This window comes from Empidonax traillii, unplaced genomic scaffold, assembly GCF_003031625.1.
Source record: "Empidonax traillii isolate 1590-97213 ecotype Southwest subspecies unplaced genomic scaffold, ASM303162v1 scaffold284:size1552100, whole genome shotgun sequence".
Lineage (NCBI taxonomy): Eukaryota > Metazoa > Chordata > Aves > Passeriformes > Tyrannidae > Empidonax > Empidonax traillii.
The window spans coordinates 557733-582654 of NW_020955477.1; the positions used below are offsets into that span (position 1 = coordinate 557733).

A 24922-nucleotide genomic window follows, 5' to 3' on the forward strand; every position below is an offset into this window, starting at 1 on the left:
ACTACAATGCAGGACTGACCTATGTCTTGTAAGCACATCGTTTGACTCTTTTTCTATTAACTGGGACCCCGAGCAAGTGGGCCTAGTGGAAGGTGTCCCTTGCCCATGGCAGGGAGTTTGGAACAAGATAATCTTCAGGGTTTCTTCCAACCCAAACCATTCTATGATTCTGTGATTAAATAGCCTCTGATGGCTTTGTCAGTGTTGTGGATGCACTTCTGGTGGGATTTGGCATCTGCCAAATCCCACCAGAAGTGCATCCACAACACTGCCAGGGTGGAGTGAAAGAGCCTCAGCGAAGCTGAGGATCTGTCCTGGGGTTCAGGATGGGAAAATAGCACATCCTGATAGAAACATCTGGCAAAAAAAATGCATGTCCACATCATAATAATGGCATTTTCTTCCTCCTTCTTCCCCCAGGTTATCTTGCACCCCGAAACCTTCCCAGTGCAGGCTTCTTCCCATTCCTGCAAACCGTGCTGTGTGACTCAGATGCCAGGTGTAAAGGCACACCATACACACCAGAAGATTTGCTGCCAAGACTTAGTGACATCTCATCTCTCAGACTGTAAGGAAATCTGAATATTTCTGGGTGTTAGAAGCTGTAAAGCGAGACTTGCTTTGAGGTGGAGGGAGCAGCCATGCATGTCTGTGTGTGCAAGTTTGTCCATGACAGATATACCTCAGATACCTGTCATAACAGGTATCTGACACTTAGAAATGAGAATATGAGCTGCAACACGGACACTTCAAAAATGTTCATACTAGGGACAGCTCTCAGTAATGTGTCCATTGCTTCACACTTGATACTTGAAGAGAATTTTACTCCTTGAAAAAAACGCTTCTGCTCACCCACATCAGAGCAAGGAAACTTGTGTGCACGACTGTGGGTGGGGTCAGTGGGTAAGACTGATCTGCCACCCTAGTGATCCATTCAGGGTGCTTTGGCTGGAAGTGGCAAATGTTCCCCAACAGCTCTAGCCTGGGATTCATTTGTTCTGGAGTGACTGCTCTTCCAGCAGATCCTCCAGGTGCCAGTCAGAATGGGTGTCCTCTCTGCAGGCCATCAAACGTGTTGGGGAACAGATGAAAATGAGCACACAATTTTTGCCCACAATGTACATTTGCAGTGTGGAGCTGGCTGGGCACGTTTTGTTGGAACATCATTTTTCCGAAATTGAAACGTTCAGCGGAAGCATTTCAATCTATCGATGCTCCACTCGAAGCCAAGAAGCATTTGCTTTGAGCCTTGCCAGCCAGGGTTGTTTCAACGTCTTGGCTGCCTGGTTCTGACACACCCCTGGGGACCATGCCACTCTGAGGCCTGGCTGGTTCGTGGAGAGCTGAAAATCTGGGCGTCTCACAGAGTTTTGGTTGTTCATCTTTGCTTTCTGGTGAGAGGCTGCTCCATAGTGGCTGTGTCAGAGCCTCAAAATCCCCCTTGGCCAGAGCTTGGCAGCCTGAAGAGCTAAGGTGGGCCCCAAGCCTTCCACCAGAGAGCCCACCAGGCAAGATGGGGGATCCTGGGGGTGGTGGCTCCTCCTTGGAGGAGCAGAGGGGCCAACATTTTCCAGGCCAAGTCAGTGGGCAGGATCTCTCCTTGGTTAGAAGGATGACAAAGGATGTGGCGAGTGAAGTTCCCCAAGGTGAATTCTGATCCAATTCAAGGTCATGCAGCAGAAGAAAAGAGGTGAGGCAAAGCCACACAGAGACTGGGTGCCTGGATTCACAGCTCTTCTTCCCTCAGTGTCGTTGTTTTTCCCTGGGCACGTTAAACAATGGTTAATTTGGGGTATTGAAATGAAGAAATGGGAGCTTCCAGCGCCAAAGCTGGAGGTCTTCCATGGGTTTCAATAGCTACAAATCCTCCTTGCTTTCTGTTTTTGGTTTCTGAAAAGCTGTGTAGGAAATAACTGGTTTTCCCTGCCAAGTGAAAATCAAAGGATTTGGCCAAACTATAGATCAAGTCAGATGAGTTGTTAATAAGCATCTTGACCGCTGCTGATGCTCAAAGTTGTCTGTGTGCAGTATCAGTACAGCTACGTGGCCACAGCCACCCTTGGGAGGTCATGTCAGCCTTAGAAATATATTGTATTCTACAAGAAACGACACCAACTGTTCAGCAGCCACAGCAAAATTAGTGGATACAGCAGAGTCTAAAACCTCAGGAAAAGGTCACCTGGGAAGGGAAAGCTCCAGATGAGTAGGTGCAACTCTGCCTCGGGAGCAGAATCACCTCGCATGAGTTGGTCACAAAGGCAAAGTGTTTCAGCTGTGACCCTTCGCTGTCTGGCTATATTATTGTGTAATATTCTAGAGTTTGTAATATTCAGCTAATCCAGGCTGGTTTTCTCCTCTCCCATTGTGCAACTCACTGAGGCTTTTATTAAACTTGCCCTAAAACTGTTTTGTACCAGTGGTCAGCAGAGAAAACGGGCAAGGTTCTCATCTTTGATTCTGTTCCTTAGAGCCATTTACCAAGGTGTGCTTGAGGTTTCCCTTACTAAAATGGAACTAAGTCCAAAAACCAAGCTCAACACCCATTTCTTCCACCATTTGTTTACTCCTGTAGTGAAGCAATGCAGTAAAGTATGAGCTTAATTATAAGAAACTGTGAGTTGTTACAGGTGGCTTTTTTCCTTTCTTTTGTCCTTTCTTTCTCTAGTAAGAGGAGGAGCTCATCCAGTGTATCCAAGGACAGCCATCCGTCAGCGTGGAGTGCAGAGATTCCTGAAAGCAGGAACGCTTCACTGGGTAGGTTATTCACTGCTCCACAAAGTTCTGCTCTTTGAAGGCTGACCTTTTGAAGCTCTCTGGACAGAGATGCAATTCCTACAGCACTGCTAAAATGATTTATGTGTTCGATTGAGGCACATGACCATGGCCACGACATTAGTGCAAATTCTTGGGAATAAGTGCAAGTAACTGTCTGTAGAAAAGACTTTTGGAATTTGGCCAAGAAAAAGGATTAAATGCTTGCGCTTCACAGGAGCAATGCAAGATCACAGATTGATTGGACATTAATTAAAGACCTGGCTATTTATGGAATACTGCCCTTTTACTGCCCACAAATTCTCCATAAACAGCTTATGATTTTTTTCAAATGTACTTTTTATTCGCAGTTATCCAGCAAATAAGTTGTCTTCTGTGCCACAGTGCATATTTATTGTTGGTGGTGTTCTCCTCTGATGTGATTCTCTTTCCTGAAGGAACTTTCGGACTGAAATTTTCCATAAAATCGTTACAATTATTATTTATTGATGGTAATGGCCAGTACAGTCCACAAGCCATCATGATGGATAGTCCTTTCTCCAGGGAGCTCACGGTGAAATGAATGATTGCAGATTTGCATTTGCCTCTTCTGCTCCAGCCCTTCACTGTTCCAATTAGCATTCCTGCCAATGCCCTCGCTCTGTGGTGCACAGACAGAAAAAGGCAGAATGCAGGAGGGACCAAGCACAGACTGAACAGTTCTGGGAACTGTCCACTCATAGTGGTGGTCAAGGGGGAACTCAGCCCTACCTCTTATATAAAAAAGAAAAAAAAAATAAAAAAAAATCATAGGTCATGGCCACATGTAACATGTTACAGAAGGAAACAGGATTTAATCACATCAGAAAAAAACCCCATTAAACACTTACAGGGTGCCGTTGGCTGTATCCTTGGAAACACCTTAACAACAGAGAGGTGCCCAAAGCTTCAGGAGGCTGTCCTGTGTCCTGGTTTGATGTAGCAAAGAGATTAAAAGGCATTAAGTAAAATGCAGTGTTTAAAATTGTTGTTGCAGCATTTGGGGATTTGGGATCTCCTGGAGAAAAAACCCTTGGGAATGTTTCATCACCATCCAACTTGACTTCCAGCATCAACACGTTCAACAAAATCCTCGGTTTTGGGAAGGTAAGTCTGTATTTGCATAGGAGCTGAGTGTGAACCTTTATGTATCATTGTGTTTAAAGAATTAGAAGCTCAAAGTACCAACATAGAGCTTTTATTACTTCTGGATCTCCCCTATTATCTAAATATGCTTTATTTTGGGAAGGCAGTGATTGTAGGTGGAATTTTAAACTTTGTGGTCAGTTTATTATCCTCTAAGCAGAACCCAGGTAAACCATACACCTTGGGACATAATGCCATGAAATGCTAAATATGGACACATGCAATACCCTGAGATATTTTGTTCACAACTTGTCTGAGTTAAGATGTTTAGAGTGTGTTTTCTTCTGGGGGAAATTAGGGATACAATGTCACTGGTTTTTCCATTCAATTATTTGTTTACCCATGATACTCCTTCAGTGGCATCAGAGGAACTCTGTGTTCGTTATGTAGGTGTAAGTCATATATAGGAGCAACTCCTTTGTAAGGGAAACTTGGTACAGTGTAACGGGCACTGCTATGGACTTTAATGACATTGTTCAGCTGCTGGAATCCTGTCTGTGCGTAAGTGCTTGTAATGGCAATGCTTTTCAGATGGCACTACTGTCCCTTAAAAAAAGTCTCCCCACTGCATTTAAAACCATCCCAACCAGAATGTTGCTTTACAACTGCCTTGAAGGTTTTGTCTTTCTCTCAGAGCCAGACCCAGCGTTCCACTGCAGCCACTCTGAGAGTCCTGCTGTGCGAGGTCTTGTCGCGGTACGTGGCACATCCCGCTGTCACCGGAGAGAGGATGGCGGCCAACATCCACCACACCTTCTGCTTCACCGACTCGTCACTCTTGGAGTCGTTCGCCCAGGAGTTCAGGAGTCAGCTCTCTCAGGTGGGTGCCTGGGACACTGTCCTGGTGACTGCAGCTGGGAGCTGCGGTACTTCACACACTTGGGAGCTTGAACAGGGCCCCTCCTGCCTAGGAGCTCATCTCTGTACCAGAGTGCACACGGGGCGTGATGAGGCTGAGCTATTTCATGGGGATGGGATTAGCCCAAAGACCTCCAAGCGGAGTACACAACTCGGAAAGACAAGGATCAGCACCAACCGAGGGTTCTCACCATGCCTGGGCCTTGTTTCTCCTCTTCACTTGCCCTGCTGCAGTGACAGGTAGATAGAACAGCAAGAGGATGAGGTGTAAATAAGAATATTTAAAGCTAGGGAAGGCAATAAATTTAACTGTGTATTACCTCAGCTGTATAGCTTCATCCAGTAACTCCTGCATCTGATCCAACAATCCATGATTGAAGCAGTACTTGTCTTTGGGAAAGCAATATAATTAAAGCAAATGAATCCTGTAAAGGTAATGCCTTTTTTTTTTTTTTTTTCCAAGGCAAGGATTGATATTAATTTTTCTTGAATTCCTAGTCTTTGGACTCTTTAGGACATTGTGAATTGTAAGGCTTGTCTGAACAGAGAATTTATTGTACAATCTGGAGTGTGAAGGTAAAGCACAGTCACTCTGTCAGTTATTGCCTGTCACTAGAGTCCTTTGGATGTATTGTTTGTAGACTTGCATGCAAGTGCAGTGCAAGCTGAAAAACATAAAAGGACCCACCAGCAGCAAGGGTTCTTGTTCTTAAATAATTTCTTGCATTGTTTTTTTTGTTAAGGTGCAACACAACCCACAGTACCAGGAGACATTTGTCAGTGAAATGGTCTCGTTTCTGACACTCATCTCCCAAGTGCAGAATGACACTGCCCTGTGGCATCTCCTTTTGCTGGCCCCAGATGTGTTTCAGGACAACATGCAACTGCAAGACATACTTGATTTCCTTCAGAATCCGAGCAGGTAAAATAGAGAAAATGCCAAGAGAGGCACTGAAAGGTGGTGGGTTTATGTATTGGCCTCCAAGGACATCAGCTCTCATCTTGAAGAGAGGGTATTAGTTTAAAAGCATGATTTGTTTGGGAAATGATGTGGCTCCACACTAATGCATCTCTGTGGACTGTGAGCAGTGTGCTGATTCTCAATGACCCTTGTGTCGCTTTTGAAATGGGAGCTTGATATAAACTCTGAGTTTTCTTCCAGCCTGCTCAGGGGCGCTGTCATGCCCTTGTGCAGAGAGAAAAGCTGGTGAGCCTCAGCCACTGCCTTTGGCTGAAGGAACGCTCTGCTGGCTGGATAAGGAAAGCAGCTGCCTGCTTCTTTGCAGAAAAGCATGGAGCTGAATTCAAGTTGCTTTGGAACACCTCAAGCTCTTGTAGGGGAGCCATAATTTTATTTTTTTTAAATGGATTTCCTAATTCACTACTGGTTTAATCTTTCAAGACTGGTCCCAAGAAAGCAGCGAAGAGAGGGAGCCTGGTTTTTTAGCACACAGGGCTTTGAGCTTGTCTGACTTTAAAAAGAAAGTGCCAGCTATGTACTTGCTCAATAGTTATATGAAAAAAAAAGACCTGACTTAACTGCATGAATGAACTGTGATTAAATGTTTGATGCAAGACAATAAAAACTCTTCTAAAATGGTCTTAGCCTTGAAATCCCTCTCCTGGTCTGCAGTTGGGCTAACCTCTCAGTGATCTGTGGAAGACTTGACTTACTCAAGGGATTAGGGGACTCAGTTCAAAATCATCTGCTGGATATGAGACTGACTGTGATATTCTGAACAGTCCAGTTGTTACAGCACATGGAGGACAGCAAGAAACTGAGTGTCTGCAGACAGCTTTTTGGTTTTATCTTGCATGCCGTGAATAGTTGGGTAAAGATGCCAAAAGAGGCTGTAGAAGCTTTGCCACTTCGATTACACCCAGGCTTAGAGGGACTCACTTTTCATCGCTGGTGTGTTGCCAAGGCACTTAAAACCCTGTGCATTTAATATCTAGGTAATTTGCCATGCTGCATTGTGAGACCTATTTGTAAGTTGTAATGTCCTTATCCTTAAAGGAGTCAGTAGAAGTGTGGCAAGAATTTTCATTTTATTCAGAAATGTTTTGTTCATGCCGCTGTTTCAGTCGCAGGATTATTGCATTTGCCTTTACTGGGTTGCAGAAGGAAGCCTGAGAACCAGCAGTGTTTGAGTGCCCAGGGAGAATTAATATTTGCTGTGCTGCTCTGCTCTGCTCTACAGCTGCAGAGCTGGGCAAAGTTATCATAGGCATGACAAAGAGGCACATAGAATTTCATCACCAGAACTGTGCAGCGCTTTTATGCCTGGCATCTGGCACTGTAAGTGCATGAGTAAAGAGTTATTGCAAAGAGATTGCACAAATAGTGGTTTTAATGATGCTTACAAAAGCACATCTCAGCGAGCCTGGCCATGTCTCTCACTCAGGCAGTACTGACCTCCTCTTAAGATGTGCTGTACAGGGATTTTTTTTTTTTTTTTTTGCTGTATGGAGGTAAAGGTATAAAAGAAAAGACCTTTTGCTCATTGTGGCTTCTGTATTAACCATGTGATAAACGCCACCACTGTGAAACAGTAACTTCCAGGTCATGAATTCTACAGAAAGTTCAGGAGCCAATTTTATTACGTACAAAAACCTGTTTTGGAGACTATATTCACAAGTGCTCCTGTTTGGTGCTTTAAGATAGTTTTTCAGCTAAGCATGTAAGCTGAACTTTTTTTTTTTTCCAAATACAAAGTCTGCAAAAGCCCTGCAGGACTAAAATAAAAGGGCAACAACAACACTTGTTTCCATGTTTGCTGCCTTCTGATCTGCGTGACATGCATCTGCTTTTGGCAAGCCTGTGCCTGCCTCCTCCTTGCCTTTGCCATTGCTCAACTAAATATATCATTTATAACCGAGTGTCTTCCCCCTCTAAGACTCTCACTAACAAGCACATCTGCAGAACAAAAATGACGAGCACCAAATTCACGAAACCTGCATGGAGATGTTATGTTAAATGAGGAGAAAGGAGATCCCTGGTGCTCTGTTCTCACCAGCAGTCTGTTCCCAGCGATCAGGATGTATTTATTCATGCCACTGAAATCAGCTCAGCCGGGTCCTTTGTGTATCACCTGCAGAACTTGAGGCGGGTGAGAGATTGTGCATTTCACGGTGACCCCACGCCTGCAGGGAAGAGCTGCTCTTCGTGCAGGAGAAAGCAAAAGGGACTGATAATCACTGTGAAGTTTTCAGTTACCCACACACCTGAACAGACAGTCCTTTAAATGACTTCCTCTGTGACACAATATGCCTGATTACCAGCTTGTTCTTTCCGAAGACTGAAAAACATTCCTTGCTTCCCCGGCAGCCTGGCTGTTTAAGCACAAAAGAGGAAAGAAGGAGAGTTGGAAATGGTGGTAGTTATTTGTGATTGCTTCTCCCTTCCACAGATGTGGTCCCCTGGGGATCCTTGCTCTCCCTGGAGCCTTGTCTACTTGTTTCTTGGTGCCTTTTAGGAGGAAATCCCTCCACAGCAGTGAATCACATCACCTGGGTGTTTTTGGAGACCTGCTGGGAGGATTTAAGCGGGCTATAGATTTTACATAACTCTCTACATAAGTACACCTAATGAATGCCACCCATATGTTTGTGCTAATACACTGCTCTGGCTTTCCCATCAAAGCCCTTGGTATTTGTATTTTGTTCATGATCAAACAAATAATTAGAAGTAGGGGCGATGTCTGTCAGACATTTTAAGAGTGATAGGCTGTACTCCAGCTGTTTCCTATTTGAACACTTGTTTTATTTCTTCTCATAAACGTGTAACTACAATTTATTTTCCTGGGTTTTTTTTTCCCCTTTAGTGTTAGGCTGGCAGCTCAGAATGTCTCTGCGTCGCTTTTGACTGATGATAGATCCAAAACTGTTCAGACTGGGGTCACAGATCTTCCATACTCACTGAACTGCTTGGAGCAAGGTAAGGCTCCTCCACAGAGTCATATCTCTGCTGAAAACCTGTGGTGCTGAGGAGAAGCAAACTGCAGGCTAATAAGTAACCACACAGATTGCACACTGTTCGGGGCTCAGCACACTGGAGTCCTCTTTCAGTTTTTTGCAAGTGCGAATAAAATACCTCATTTCAGACAGGGAAGGGAAAAGGCTTGGTTTTGTCAGGAGACAATGAATTGACGTGAGTTTGCAGTCTCAGCGGAAGCGGAGAGCAGTAATTTTTTACTTTGATATTCTTTTTCGAGGTGTGATGTCAAAATCTTCCTCTAGCTGGGGGTTCTGTGAAAATCACCTCTGTATCAAGGCAGGGGCTGGGGCTGGGCTGCACAACAAGCTGTTGACATCCAGATTAGCCACTGCTCCAAATCGCCGTCACTTAGAGCAGAGGCAGTCCTGGACATCCCCCTCTAGCTGAGGGCGTGTGAGCAGGCAAAGGAAAGGTCCAGCATCTAAATGCTACAAGAAGCAGATCAGTAAATGCTGTCCATTCTCGACTTGTTTCATGGAGATTGTGGAAGTTGTGGTGGGTAAGAAGAAAGATTCATGCAGTGCAAGTAGAGAAAACTTGGAGATGGGGCTGGACACATAGGGATATCAGATTAAGTGTAAATGGCTATGGGGGGAGATAAATGATGCTGCAGACAAAGCTGATTTGTGAGGAGTTTAAAAGCATCCCTAAATGAAGGGAAAGGGATGGTACTTGGCCACCTTATCCTGCGTTACTGATAGCAAAGTGCTCCTAAAGCAGGAGGAGAGCTCTGTTAGCACCCACATCACAGGGGCATGGAATTGCTCCTGAGAAGGAAAATCATTTCTGTGATGCCAGGTAGCACCTTCGCTTCCTTTAGAGAGCCAGGAGGTGTTACATCCCAAAAGAGCCCTCACATTTCTAACCAGGATATTATGTCTTGTGGTAGGAGCCTGATTCCACATGTGCATGTTATCCTTGACAGAATTGCTGTATAGCTTTTTCCAGGTTCCAGAATGATGTGATCTTTACTAATATACTCTTTACATTTTTGTCATAGATAAAGAAAAAAGTTTGGTGACCAGATACATTTGTAATTCCTTTGTTAACTGGAAAGACAAGCAGACTTTAGTGCCTGAATTGGAGGAAGTTGTAAGGTAAGACATGAGCTAAAGGGATATTACTAACAGTGTAATTCAAATCTATGATCTTTGCTCTAAATCGCCTTACATTTCCACTTGCATTGATTTCATATTCACTAAAACACTTTTTTGTTCCCCTCCAGAAAAATAAAGTCACCAGAGATTGGTAGAAACCACTCCAAGAGGTCCATTAATTCAGATGATTTAGAAGCCATACAAAAGCATCTACATCGTTTAAAAGGCTTTGAGGAAAAAATGAATAGAAGTGAATTAAAAACCTTAAATTTATTCAGAAATTTGAAGAATGAAACATTACAGAAATTGTATGCATTTCTTGAACTGGGAATGAATCCTCATCATGATTATAAATTAAAGGAACCATATAATAAGGAAATAATTGATGAAATCTATAACTTCACATCACTGCAATTACTGAGTGACTTTAATGGGACTTCCATCTTTGATATAATGACCCAGTGGAAAGAAATTCAGAGCGCTTTAAAATTAGCTACCATGATTTGGAATCCAGTTTTGTTAAACAATCCTAATTTTAGTACACTGCAAACTAAGGATGCTCTCAAAATGTTGCTCTCCACGAGCGTGCCATCACTCCTGGAAGACTTCAGAGACCGTTTGAATGGGATGCAAGAAGCACCATCTTTGTTTTCGGATGATCTGCTGAAGCCTGTGTCCTCCAGGAACTTTCCAGAGCAGCTCCAAGCTCTGGAGAGGATGTTTTTTGCGATGACGGGCACGAACGTGGGTTATCAGTACCTGCTGCTGCCCGTGTTTGAGCTGATGCGGGGAGTGGAGCGCTCCGTGGGGGAAGCATGGTGGGATGAGCTGAATGTCTACTGGCGCCTGGGGGAGAAACTGAGGTCGATGAAGTGGAACAACACAGGCATCATTGCCTACGGGCAGTTCTTAGAGGTATTAAACAGCCATTTACAAAAGCTGAATAATAATTCAAGTGGTGTCTTCAGTGAACAGTTGGATCAGCTGTCAGAATTTATAACAGGCGTGTTTAAAGAGTTTGGGGAAAGCTCTGGAGCAGCCAATATCTCACTCGTCACCCAAGCCATCCAAAAGACCTTGTACATATTAAAAGACTTACAGCTGAGTTATAATGTCACTAAATTAAAATCTATAGATCTTTTCTTTAATTTTGACAATAAAACCTTCAAGAGCTTGTCTGAACTTCTGAGGACGGGAATGAAAATCCTTCGTCATTTCAGCAACAGTGAAGCTTCCAGGGAAGAAATAATGAATCCTGTCTATAACTTAACACATCTCCTACTGCAGGAGTTCAGCCAGTCTTCCCTACAGCCCAATGCTTCTCTAGAGGCAAAAATTTGGGAGTTCTTGCATTCGGCTTTGAGTCCTTTCCTGGAGAACAGCAACGATGGTGACGGGACCCTCCAGAATTGCTCTTTTGAAGACGTGCTCCACATGGCACTTGAGATGCTGTTTGAAAATGCCACTCTAAGGGAGTCCTTAGGCAGAAGCCCCTGCAAACCCCTCTTTGATTCCACGGGCATGGAGGGTGGAACGGTGCCCAATGACAGCTTTGCCAAAGTGTTCCAGCTTGCCGTAAGAAACCTCAAAGTGTCTCCAGAGTTTGCCTCTCTCTACGCAAACAGCAGCGAACGCTTCTCCAAGGAGCTGTCTTGCATCACCCAATCTCTGCATTTTTCTCTGAGTTTCCTTTCCAAATTAAACCTTGTGTCTGAGCTGGAAAACTCTTGGGTGCAGGAGAAGGCGAGAGCTCTGACTGCTGTGACGGAGGGGCTGCTGCAGAGCAACGTCTCCTGCCCCATCCCAGTGCAGGATGTGCTCCCGTCTCATCTTGTGAGCCTGCTGATTCCTGCCATGCTGAATGAAACAGTGCTGAGCTCCCTAAATTTCTCTGACAGCTCAGCAGACTGGCATAGGCTGCCTGTGTTCTCCCATCTGTTACCTGCTGCTTCCACGAGGAACAGCAGCCTATATGAACTGCTCCAGGTGGGCAGAGATGCCTCCACGCAGTCCGAGTGGGGACATTTCTCGCGGCTGTGGCGTGCCACTGGCAACGTGCTGACCTCCAAATGGAACCTAACAGAAGTGGGTGAATATGTGAAACTCCTGGAAGTTATGAAGAAAGCTCTAATCCTTGTGGACTTTGGGGTGGCTCCTGGAAGAACATTAGTACGTCAGATCTTCCATAATTCCAGTGAAGGAATGAAATCCTCAGATCCAAATGATTTGTATGGTTCATCGAAACTCTTGTTCAATTCAACTTCTTCCACAGACAGCACGCTGGACTTAGAAAGAATATTTCAAGAAATACTTCCTCTGTATGAAGGTGGTGGTGAAGAATTCTTCTACTCTAATCCCTATGGGAAAGAAAATCAGGATGTTCTGACTATGGCTGCAGTGATTTGGAATGAGATAATTTCAAATGGGACTCATTTTAATACAGAGGATACATGGGAGGTTATCAAAATGATTGCACTCGATGCTGTTTCACTTAAAGACATAGAAAATTATCTCAGCGTAGATGAAGAAGTGTCATCGTTATTTTCTGACTTCTTGTTGGCCCCTGGAATGTCTGAAAATTTCACAGAACACCTCTTGTCCCTTGAGCAGCTTCTTAGTGTCATGGCAGAGGTGAATACCAGCGATCATTATCTGCTGATCTCTTCCTTGTCTAAGCTAATGCAGAAACTGCTGGATGTCCCTCCTGTAAGGCAGAGCAATGAGCTGCGTGCTTTCTGGCATATTGCTGAAGGCCTCCAGTCTGTGAACTGGACTAGCACAGACAGCCTCACTCCCCAGTCACTTCGAGACCTGCTGCAAAATCAGTTCAATGCCATGGAAAAGTACCCCAGTCTTCCCTTTGGTGAGGAGCTGAAGCAGCTGCTAAACTTTGCATCCTCCATGCTTGAGCTGTACAGGGAAGAGCACTCCAGAGGAACCAACATCTCCACGTACTTGCAGGCCATGCGAAGGAGTATCTCGGTTTTAAAAGGTTTGCAGAAAAGGTATAATATCAGTGAGCTTGAAATGATCATCCTATTATTTGATACTTACAGTAACTATACCCAGAGACTGATCGAGATAGGGAGAGCAGGGATGAAAGTTCTTCACGACACCAACTCAAACAAAACATTTGCAGAAAAAATGGACATTGTCTACGATTTCTCACACTTGCTGCTGCAGGAGTTCAGCCAGTCTTCCCTACAGCCCAATGCTTCTCTAGAGGCAAAAATTTGGGAGTTCTTGCATTCGGCCTTGAGTCCTTTCCTGGAGAACAGCAACGATGGTGATTGGACACTCCAGAATTGCTCTTTTGAAGACGTGCTCCACATGGCACTTGAGATGCTGTTTGAAAATGCCACTCTAAGGGAGTCCTTAGGCAGGAGCCCTTGCAAACCCCTCTTTGATTCCACGGGCATGGAGGGTGGAACGGTGCCCAATGACAGCTTTGCCAAAGTGTTCCAGCTTGCTGTAAGAAACCTGAAAGTGTCTCCAGAGTTTGCCTCTCTCTACGCAAACAGCAGCGAACGCTTCTCCAAGGAGCTGTCGTGCATCACCCAATCTCTGCATTTTTCTCTGAGTTTCCTTTCCAAATTAAACCTTGTGTCTGAGCTGGAAAACTCTTGGGTGCAGGAGAAGGCGAGAGCTCTGACTGCTGTGACGGAGGGGCTGCTGCAGAGCAACGTCTCCTGCCCCATCCCAGTGCAGGATGTGCTCCCGTCTCATCTTGTGAGCCTGCTGATTCCTGCCATGCTGAACGAAACAGTGCTGAGCTCCCTAAATTTCTCTGGCACCGTTGGAAGCTGGAGTAACCTGTCCATGCTCTTCAGTGTGGCACACGACGAGCTCCACGTGAACAAGCTGCTGCAGAGACTCCACGACGCCTTCAGCCTCCCCAAATGGAGTTCTTACACAAGAGTCTGGGATGTGGTTGACAGGTTCCTCAACACCAAAAGGGATCCAACTGAAGCAACTGCCTTTGCAAAGTTGTTGAGAGCAGTGGCAAACAACTCTTTCAGTGAGATGTCAGCTCAGGAAATCGCTGAAGCCAGCCTCTACATTCTCAAGGGGCTGAACTTCTCTGATCTGCTAAATGAACTGAATATAAGTTCCAGCTCAGCTTTTCACTCCAACAGCACTGGTTTTGACAGTGTGATTGACATCATCTCTCATCACTTCGTTGTTGTGGCAGAAACCCTCTACAACAAGAGCCTGCCTTGGTCTCACAGTGACCACGCTCTGTCACCAACTGGTCTGATCACACGGTGAGTCTGCTTTTCGGGTATTGTAATTGCATTTATGGGTAGTGACCACCATTCTCATTCTGGCATGAGAAATATGTAATTTTCTTCTGTGGGGCAAACCAAGCCTGCAATCACCACAGTTTAGGACATGAGGTGTAATGTGGGTTAAATTGAAAAAAAGAAGACTTCTCCTTGAGTTGAACATACAGCTAGAAGTCAGACTTCAAAAAATCTTCTCTTGGCATGTGTCAGTTCATAGTGGAAGCAGAGTCCTGAAGGAGTCTTGCCACCAGTGTTAGGCTCTTTGGAAACCCCTTCTTTGTGTTATGATTCTCTCATTTTAGATCCTCAGTCTCCCCTGGGTGTGCCTTTTCCATCTATGTCGTGCATCCACAGTGAACATTTCAAGTGTGTTTTCTTGTACATGTGGTTTGAGAGTGAATGACAGCTTTGGGAGATAACAGCAAAAAGAATTGATGAAATAAAACTGGGAGGGTACCCTCTTAGGAGAGATGGCTTTTATCTGGAATTCTTATTTACGCTGCCAAGGAACAGCATCTACACAGGTGACAGGTTGCTTGCTAAAGTACCTTGTTTCTGAAAGAGAAGCTGATTTAAATTCCTCTCTTATTTTTCAGATTTCTGTTTTTGGAATTTGAAAACACCCTCTTGCAGGTGACAGCAAATGACAGCTCTAACCCTTACCTGAAGTGTTTAATAAATGCTGCTGAAGCTGAAGACGGAGAATTGACAGGTGATCATGATTTCATTAATGCTGTGGCACCTTGGTTGGAGTGCGTCATTCCTGTCTTTTCCAAGTGTTTTGTCTAGTGGTGGGAAGGAATGGTGCTGCATGTTTTCATCTGCTGGTAATTAACTGGGGCTGTGAGACCTCGGGAAGCCAGCCAGACTCCTTTTTTATTTGAGTTATGTCACATTGCCATTATAAGTTTCTATCCCACGCTATCCAGAAGGCACATCTACTCTTCACTGTGTGATGACAGGTTGCTGACACTCTAGATAAAGAAATCTTACAAATAGAAACCTATTTCCCTTCAAAGCTCTTTGTACCTGGATGACAGCAGTTATGTTTGAGAGTTAACCTGGTATTTCTCGTAGATATTGATCCTATGAGGTTATTCTAACACCTGAGGCTTTATCTGCTCACAGAGTGGCAATACCACCTGTGCTCTGAAGGGCACTGCCAGAGCCCTGTTACCAGGGTGGGGTGGATTTCCCTAGGAACAGAGTACCTACTTGGACTGGATCCATTATAATTCAGATTACCACCTAAGCCTTCCTCTGGGATTTCCCAGGTTCTTGGCCATGTGAATTTGGTGGAAAATAGCAATGCTCAGTAGGCCTCTGAATAAAAGTGCTGATGTTCCTACCTGTGAAGTTTCTGCAAGTCTGGCATTTTTGTCTGGAGTAACTATTGTTTTTTTTTTCTCTGCACAGAAAACATCACTCTGCTTTTGAAGCAAACTCATCTGAAAAAGAACTCTTTTATGCAAAATAATACCTCTGAGAAACACTCATCCATACCAGAGCTCCTGAAGCTAAAAGTGAGTCTGCTTAAAATGCTGACTTGAAGGACATCCCGCAGTGATACATGAATGTGCAATGGTGGTTTAGAAAAACAGCATATGGAAAAAAGTTTCTGAAAAGAGCAGCTGATAAAAACTAGGACGGAAACTTTGCGTTCTGCCTGTATTTGAAGGTCACCGGTAAACTGGGTTGAGGAACTTGTTCTTGTATCGGTCTCTACCGAGTGTATACCTTTCTTTCAGAGAAGGGAGAGGTGTTCCTGTCCTCCCAGCCTGCTGGACAGAGTGGCTCTGTTTTCCACCAACCATCCCAAAAGGATGGGCACTGCAGAGATTGCCAGTGGCAGCATATTGCTCAGGGCACCATTGTTTTAAAGTTCACTAAGACTCAGTGAAGAACCTGGCAGAGCTGGGGGCATTCTGGGATGTCTCTGCTTCAGCTCAGAAGGGGGTAGGGAGGAGTTCTGGAAGGCACAAGTAGGGATTAGATATCTCTGCCCTGCTGATCAGGGAATGGTGCATCCCTAATTGGCAGTTACAGGCATGACTAACTTGGTTACCGCTGTGCCTAAGGAGCTGTGCCAACACCAGCGTGGCTGCAGTCAAGTCCCCACATGCTCCCTTAGCCCTCCGTGTCTCACAACACCAGAAAGGGTTCTGAGATTAAGCACCAGTATTTATTGATGGAGTTCCCTCACCAGCTTTGGGTTAGGCAGTGCCTCACTGGAATAAAATGCTTCTTACCCCACTCACACATGACTGCACTGATGGCATTAATGCACTTTAGTCTATTGCTCCATATGAGAAATAGGATTAAAGGGTCCTTTAAAAAATATAACAGTATACAATGCTGTTGCTGTGCAATATATCTGTAATAATGATATGATGAGCCTCAGTGTGACAGGTACTCAGAGGCATAAACCTGAAAATAACTCTTCCCATAAGAGCCTGATAATGTAAATAATGAAGTCAGACAAGAGGGAAGCCCATAATAGCAGAGTAGGCAAAGGACTATAATTTTACATGTGTTGGCAGATGTGGAAGTCCTGACTTGTGGCCAGGTCTCTTTGCTGTGCTGTAGTAGACGACTAGGTGGTATCTGAAAGACTGAACCTGCTGGGCAAGGTGGATTTATTTGGTCTTTGGGAAAACTAATTGATAAATGAGTAAGTCTAAATGGAGTATTGCTATGTATGTGTGTTGGGTGGGGGAGATGATATGTTAGGACTTGCAAGGTTTATTAGATCCAGCCAGGTCTGCTACAAACTCATGTAGGAACGATTGTTATGAACTCTCCTACTGAAGACCTTTTGAATGAACCTAAATATATATATATTAAAATCTTAACCCTAAGGAGAAACAGAAAGGGGCAGCTGGACTCTTTAAAACTCGCCTTTTACAAATCTATCCTCTAACTGGTGTTTGTGCATTTGTCTTCTTTCATCCAAACCTCCCCTGAAGATCTCTCGCCTGCGGGATCTCACGACCCTTCTGTGTGACTACGAGAGCTTTCAGTCCGTGCAGCAGCTCTGCCACCTCCCCGAGGTCGGCTTTGCAGAGCTGTGTGAGCGAGGCCAGTCCCACGAGCAGCTGCTCCGCACCGTGGAGCTGAGCAGTCAAGTGGTGACCGATGTCCTGAATCACAGGAGAATCTCCCAAGAGCTTCAGAATGTACTCATTGGGGATGCCACCAACATCCAGACCCAGCTGAATTGGTGAGGCTCTTCCCAGAGTTAGGCTGCTTTAGTATTCTGTTTAGGAAACGACTTCTTGTGTTCTTTTCATGTTCTTAGTTTTGTTTGTTGTTTTGTTTTGTTTTTTTCCCCAATGTAGGCTTCAAGAAAATGTACCAGAAATTGCTTTCTTTCAAGAGATTCCTCAGTATATGGCTACTTTGAATTCCATGTTGAACATCACTGAGAGTTTAACAAACTCTAGCAAGCAAGGTACTTTTCTGTGTTTCCAGGGTTGGTACATCATCACTAGTACCATACTTTCTGCTGGAAGTCCCAGCCTGGCTGCCAGGAAGAAGTGATATTAATGAAATAACCATGCACCATGGTTATTTCATACCCCTTGGGATCCTTTACCTGGGGTACCACACTTCCAATACTTCACCTTCTCTGTCTGCTTGAGATTGCTGTGTGTCTGGAGAAAGCTGTTACGTGAATTGTTCTATGATTGTTCTTTACAGAAAAGTTAAGAGATGTGTTTAAAGATGTGGACCAGCTCAAGGAGGATCTCAAAAACACAACAGGAATGTCTGCAGCCAGTATTGATGCTCTTCTGGAAACCTCTCTCCCGGAAAACTGCAGTCAGGTAAGTCTGCTGTCATCCTGTTGGGAGATCTGGTTGCTTTCTGCTTCTCAGGCCATTAACACCAAAATTAGTGAATGCAGCTGAGCAGATCACTGCATGTGTGACAGCAGAGGGGGGGAAAGGTGATCCCGCAGGGATAGACAACAGGGCACATTATGGATTGGAATCACCACCAGGAATGCAGTCAGAGCAGTCACTGATGTCAGTCCGTCCGCTGGGGACCAGGAGCCATATGGTCCCTCTGGCTGTCACCAGTGGCTGGTGCACAGCCAGGCCCTGCCTGGGGAGGGAGGGCTCTGATCCGTGGCAGGATTTGGTTCACTTGGGACAGACTAATGAGGGCTGGGCAGGGCCTTCCGTGGGGTCGTGGTGCTCAGAAGTTGTCGCAGTCCAGATGGAAAAGACACTTGTCACCACATCTCATGGGAGCACTCGGGGTCCAAAAATAGCCTCCCAGAATGAGAGATGAGCTTGCCTTCCTCAGCCTCCTGTGCAAGCAGAGCTCCAGATGCTTTGGCTCCCCAGCCATCTTGTCTGGACTGAGCCCCAAAGAGCGAGCTCTTTTCCAAACTTCGCATGCATCAGTCAATAAGAAATTGAAGCCACAAAAGCTTTTACTACTGTGCAAGCTGGGTAGTAAAACACAATCCTTAGGACTTGTCCGTGGGAGAGGGAGCAATGGGTAGGCATTTCCTGATTCTGGGGGCTGAAATACGACACTGTGGAAAGAACAACAGCACGGCGAGATTAATCCATGCATAGTGGAGCGTGCAGTCCACCCCTCACAAATCCACTTTCCCTCTGTGCAAACACAGCTCGTTTCCCAGCTCCTCCAGCTGGAGTCCTGCAGTGTCCGCCCCGCTGACCCGCAGCTGCGGACGGTGGCAGAGGAGCTGTGCCAACTCCCTCTCTCCGAGAGGACTCGTGGGACCTACATCCTGGGGGTCACCCTGTTACGACACTTGGACGTTTACAATTTCTTGTACAAGGTTAGTGCTGGCTTTGTGGAGTGATTTCTGTAGTCTTCGCTGCACGCCGTGGCTGAAAGGTCATAAAATATCATTGCAGTGGCCAGAAGCTATGAGGATTTACGCAAGCCAAAGATCAGGCTTTGCTCATGCAGTAATTTTTATTGCATATCCATGCTGTGACAGTGTGGATATAAATGAGAATCCCAGCTGGTGTAAACCAGCAAACCTCATTTAAAGGCACTGGACCTACTCTAAATGCCTCCCTGTCTGCTCGTATCATTTATGTGCTGTCACAACCTCTTGAACATTCCCAACTGACCCAGAAATAAGGGCACTGGGCTAAATATTTTTATTCCTTGAAAAGGAAAGCCCAGGAAAAAAGTCCTGTAAAATATCTTTTTCCTATCTATTTGGAACTACAGAGTTATTAAATGATTCAAATATCCCACAGACAGAGCTGTAGAAACAGCATGAAAGAGAACGTCCACGGAGAAATGAGTACATATTTAAAAATGCTTATTAAACGAGAATGCCAGTGAATTTGGGCTCAAGTCAAAAATTACTCGTAGTGTTTGACACCCATGCTGTGTGAAATGCTACCACTTAAGAGACCTGATTGCATCCCAGCCAGTAGCTGACACACATTTCCCAACTGTGGGTGTTTGGAAATGTGCACTGTTCAGATTATGTAACATTCAGGGGAGTGGTTTTGCAAAAGCACTTGGGGATTTAGGAATACAAATCCCATTCATTTCCCATGGGACATCCACCCTGTAAGCCTCCTAACAGTTTTGAAAGTCCCACGCTCCTTGTCTTTGAATGACCACGCTGTAGGTGTGTACACGCATGTGCACACAGATTCCTCCTAATCAGAACTGGTTTCCTTCCTGCCTCTTGTAGATGTTTTTCCCTAAGGAACTTCAGCAACCCATGGACAAGATGTTAGGCCTTCTGACCAAAATGAAGTACTTCAGACACCAGGTTGAATCTGGTGTTGATCCATTGCTCCAAGCTATTCATTCCCTGAAAAAGCTCCCTCAGTCCAGGAAAACGCCACTGACCAAGGTACGTGGAGTCTGCATGTGCTTCAGAGGCAAAACGCCACTGGAACAGTTTCCACAGTAACTTCCTACCCTGGAAACCACATTAAACCACCTTAAAACGAGAAAATTCTCTATCAAACTTATCCCTGGCAGTGTTCAAGGCCAGGTTGGACGGTGTATTGAACAGCCTGGTCTAGTGGAAGGTGTCCCTGCCCATGGCAGGAGGGTGGAACTAGGTTCTTGAAGGTGATCTTTAAGGTCCCTTCAAACCCAAACCATTCTGTGATGATATGCTGCCTTCCTGGGAAAGCTCTGATTTGGAGCAGTGGGGCCATCATGTGCTCGTGACAAGGGGACATGAGGAACACACGCTGTGGGAGGGACACTTGGAGCAAAAATACAGGGGATAAACAACTGTCATGAAGGAGGGAGGACTTCCAGCAAAACACTGGGAGGGTCAACGGGTGAAAACAGCTGGGGAACTGTCCAGTAAAGGCAAAACCAGGAAGATTTAACAGCAAAAAATTGCTCTGGCTTTAGATCACACCTAAAGCCTCGAGCCTGCCCGAAACATTCAGTACAAACACATTACTGCTCTGACAGCTGCAGCAACTTCAGGGAGCACTACCTTCATCCAGCACCATGCCCAGTCCCTCTCAGGCCCACGGTCATTGAGAACACCACAGGAATCACTCCTGGTCATCACTTGGCCTGCACATTGTAGAGCCACGTGCATTCATGGGCTAGGTGGGGTTAGGGAATGTGTGACAAATTCTGTGTTGTAACCCAGGGTCTGTCTGTGTCAATAATAGGGAATTGCTCTTGCACACATTGTAGGCACTTCCCACATTGGCTCTCACACCTGGAAATTATTTGCCACCACTGGCATAGCAGAGGTTAGCCAAAAAATGCGTTATTTCCATGGAAAGTTCCTTTTTTTTGTAGAGGCAAACTTATCCTAAGAAAGCAGTGTGAACATGATCAGTCCTTGCCTTCTCATTCTGTTATTTCTCTTTTCTCTCAGAGTGGGATCCTTTCAGCATGCAGGATTTACTTGTATTTTGTCTTTTCTGCAGGCATTATTTAAACCAGCCACCTTTAGAATAACACGTGGCACCTTTAAGTCCATGTCAAAAGTTCTCTGCAACCAGGAGATCACACCCCTGTTCTTTGAGTCCTTGCTCCCAGATTTTGGAGACCCCATAAGCAACAGTTCTGATGTGGAGGATGTCTATGTCCAAAAGCTGATGAGGAAATACGGGATTCCTCAAGACTCCAGTAAGTCTGGCTCCTCCCTAGGGCAAAACCGTTTCTCTGCTATTCCCAGGCAGAATGTAGTGCTGAGCTGTTCCCCTCTGTGTCTCTGAGGGCTCCAAGTGCTCATTATTTATGCTGGCTGAAGATCTGCACTGCCCTAATTATTGGAGCTTTATTTCCGTAAATGTTCAAAGGAAAACTGCCCGTGCAGCAGAGCGGTGCTTGGCACTGCACTGTCTCCCATTTGCTGATGGTCTGGTCTTAGGGCTCGACAGGTCACTGCTTTTTCTTGATGTGTAGTTTTTCTGACTGCAGTGACATTATTAGCTCCTCTGAGTTCACAAAACTCCATTTAACCTTCGAGCAGATAATCTTGGCTTGAACAGTGAGACTCTTGTTGTCTTGAGTTCAGCAACAGGAGATCTTGGGGGTGGATTGCTTTTGTCAAGATGCATTAGATCAGTCAGTGAAGGAGGGCCCTGAAGTCATTCTCTGGACACAGCAACAGAAGGGTAGATGGAGGAAAAATACACTGGTAGATTTCTTGTGTCTGGTCTATTTGTTCTCTGTGCAATTTGTTTGCTTTTCTCCCCTTGCAGCACCATTTTGCTTATCCTTTTACCTGGACCTGGTCAAGACCCCGACTGGAGCTTTAATTTGGTCTTTTTTAAAACCAATGGTGCTTGGGAAGATCCTTTTCACACCAGATACCCCAGAAACTCGAGCAATCATGAGGAAGGTATGGCTCTGTTCCAGGACATCAGGGTACACCCACTCCAAAGGGTTGTAATTTATCTGGCACAGGCTTGTTTCTCTGAGAAGCACCCTTTCTCACTGTTTGGTGTATTCATCCAACTTTCTTTTCCTAGTTTCCTTGTTGATATGTGATTCATCTTTTGTCTTTGAATGAATCTTACCCCCAGAAAGCTGCCGTTGGTCTAATATTTATAATATGGTTTTTATAAGGCCTCTGGTTTAGGAGGTTTCACCCCCATATTTTCAGCCAGTAAGAGAGATGTGTCTCCCAAGACAAATGCTCTAACCAGTGCTTGTTCACAAGCAGACCAGTGGTAGAAGGAAAGCTGATATCCAAGACATGCTCTAAATGGCACTTTTAGGGCTGTATTTTAAGTATTTGCATCAAATTCAGTGTGTTAAGGGGCATTTTGCCAAACAGGGATGGGATGGTAAGAAAAATCCTGAGGAAACCAAATTTGGTCTCAGCTGCTTTATTGATATCTTTATCGATTAAAATCTGTAAGATAATGAATAAATTAATCCTTTATGTTGTGGGCTTCTTTTATAGTCTAATGCAACCCTGGAGCAGATGGCTGATCTAGCCCTGAAGTCCCAAGAGTGGCTGGACAAGTCTCCTGTCATCATTCATTCCCTGGCTAAGTTAAACCAGACAGTTCCAATGATCAAGGTATGAGATCCTCCCTCCACTGTCTCTCTTGCCAGGAGGGAACTGGGAGGATGGATTTACTCCCTGAAATCACCTGCAGTTCCGTAGACATCTGAGGTCATGTGGGGAGGCCCTCCTGTCCTGGACTTCCCAGTGCCTGTGCCTGCCTGTTCCCGTAACAGGAACCCTCCTGCCTCACCTTGCCAGGCACATCCTCTGTCTCAAATGATGTGTTTGTAATGTGCTCCCTGACACTGGCCACGCTGGGGCCGACTGGAGGGCTGAGATGAGCAGGGAACGCTCTTCAGTTTGTAAATTAACTTTCTGCTTGATAGAGTGATCCAGCCAGCCAAGACCAGGAAAGAAATGACTTTTTCACAAAATGAAACAGTATCTATAATAAGCATGTTGCTCTGGGTACACACATAAGAGCTGGAAGGTGTTTTGTACCTCAGTGAATGTAAATAAAATTTCCTTTTTCCCCCTCCTAAGGAGCCTAGCCTTGCTTGGATACAGAAAGCAGTAGACTGTAATGTTAGGCACACTTGTTTCCCATTCTCTAGGAAAAATTGTCCCCTTTTCTTACAAACTAAGAAAATGAGACCCCTGGAAACCTAAAGCATCAGAAGTTAATTTCAGGGGCTGGAATTCATTCTAATTTCCATGGCACCAAGAGAAAAATCCAGAGTGGAATATGCAAAAGTGAAATTAAATATCTTCTGCTGATTGCACTCATTGGCGGAATAATGAAATATTCAGCCAGATAAAAATCTGCGCTGATCTCCAAGCTCTGGCTGTGTTCACAGGACTTAAAACACACACAAGGGAAGTTTACTGTGCTTCTGGAATAAGTTAGATTATCCATAGTTTTTCTCCTGGGACTCTAGTACCTGGAGGAGACTCAGCAGGCGTCCTCTCTTGACTCCAAGAAGCAGTAACTTGAACTCAGAGAGCTCTGTATGACATTTTCATCGCTGGCATTTCCCTATCCTGATACACTGAGTGAAATAGGGAAGGTCAGGAAAGGAATAGGAGAGGGTTGTACAAATGCTCAGCTAAGTCAGCTGGTCTGCTACATTTTAGAAATACACTGAATAAGCTCAAGAGGCTTCTGGTCAAACTGATGCTTTTTCTTTTTTTTTGTTTTTCCTTGTTGATAGAACGTTCTGCACAATCCCTTTGTGCAGGTTTTTATCAAGATGATGGTGGATTTGGATGCAGCTGAACTGCTGAGCCAAATCAATGAACTGGGTAAGCGTGTGTTCATGTGTGCTGCCCTCTTTCATACTTGTACTTCAGGTCTGGGAGCTCCAGAGGCACCAAACTGCAGCCATCCCATAGTGCTGCTCTTCTCTGGCCAGCGTTGGATGCTCTAGTGCAAGGCAATCTCAGCTCTGATCCAGCAATCTTGTGGTCTGTGGGAAAAGACTCTTAGAAAGCACAGAGCTTTGTGGAGAGATGTTTCTCCTGGGTGTTGAAGGGGGAGTGGGATGGGAGACTCTGCCGCTGTGTGTGGCCACTGGAGGACACTGTTTAGCTGTAATTAAGACTTTAAATGAGCTACCTGGGACTGCTGGAAGTGTTGTGGACAGCTGACTTGCATTGCAACAAGGTTCAAATTAAAAGTTCCCCAGAGCAGAAAAGCAAGGGCTCAGATAAAGGTACCCAGGCTGATGGAGCCAGAGGAGATGCTGTGCTGGAATTTGCTGTTCTCTGGTGGTCTCACATGGTCCCTCGAAGTGAGAGTTGCTGATGTGCACTGTGAGAGCCACCAGCTAACAGCGGTGGTGGATACATCACCCCCTGTGAGTGCACAGCAGGGGGATCCCAGTTTCATTCTCCCTCTCCTGCTGTCCCTACCTGCTCTTTTAACATAAATCTGGGCTATGCCAGCGAAACCAGCAGCAGCCAAGAGTACTTATGGTCTCTTGCAGAAGGCATTTACATCCTGTTCATGATGACCCCTGCGTTACTCCACGAGTAACAATTCCTCTCTTAACTCCCCAAAAGCCGTGGTGCCGGCAGCAGCTGTTCCCTGTTAGCTCCCTGCATTGTGCAGCCACCTTTAGAACCTGCCAGCAAACAGCAGTGTCTTCATTAACTGCATTATCAGGCTCAGTCCACACATCAGCACAGCACACACAGCTCTGCCTTGATGGGCTGGTGCTCCCCTGAGACACAGCAGCTCACCAGGCGAGGTGATTACACCCAGAACCGTGAGGTGTGGGAGGAATGGTGAGCATCGTGT

At 45.2% G+C, this 24922-nt stretch overlaps 1 protein-coding gene across 1 annotated transcript in view; it reads left to right on the top strand.

Annotated features, from left to right (window-relative positions):
- Positions 1 to 24922, top strand: part of ABCA12 (ATP binding cassette subfamily A member 12) — an 81824-nt gene that overhangs the window by 16347 nt on the left and 40555 nt on the right. The window contains exons 3-21 of the mRNA XM_027890353.1: positions 421 to 568; positions 2666 to 2754; positions 3788 to 3897; positions 4571 to 4756; positions 5538 to 5716; positions 8619 to 8731; positions 9792 to 9888; positions 10017 to 14153; positions 14771 to 14886; positions 15591 to 15697; positions 17141 to 17394; positions 17513 to 17625; positions 17874 to 17998; positions 18814 to 18987; positions 19870 to 20034; positions 21089 to 21290; positions 21869 to 22008; positions 22576 to 22695; positions 23835 to 23925. Of these exons, the coding sequence (XP_027746154.1) occupies positions 421 to 568; positions 2666 to 2754; positions 3788 to 3897; positions 4571 to 4756; positions 5538 to 5716; positions 8619 to 8731; positions 9792 to 9888; positions 10017 to 14153; positions 14771 to 14886; positions 15591 to 15697; positions 17141 to 17394; positions 17513 to 17625; positions 17874 to 17998; positions 18814 to 18987; positions 19870 to 20034; positions 21089 to 21290; positions 21869 to 22008; positions 22576 to 22695; positions 23835 to 23925 (6666 nt within the window). The remainder of the gene's footprint in view (positions 1 to 420; positions 569 to 2665; positions 2755 to 3787; positions 3898 to 4570; positions 4757 to 5537; positions 5717 to 8618; positions 8732 to 9791; positions 9889 to 10016; positions 14154 to 14770; positions 14887 to 15590; positions 15698 to 17140; positions 17395 to 17512; positions 17626 to 17873; positions 17999 to 18813; positions 18988 to 19869; positions 20035 to 21088; positions 21291 to 21868; positions 22009 to 22575; positions 22696 to 23834; positions 23926 to 24922) is intronic.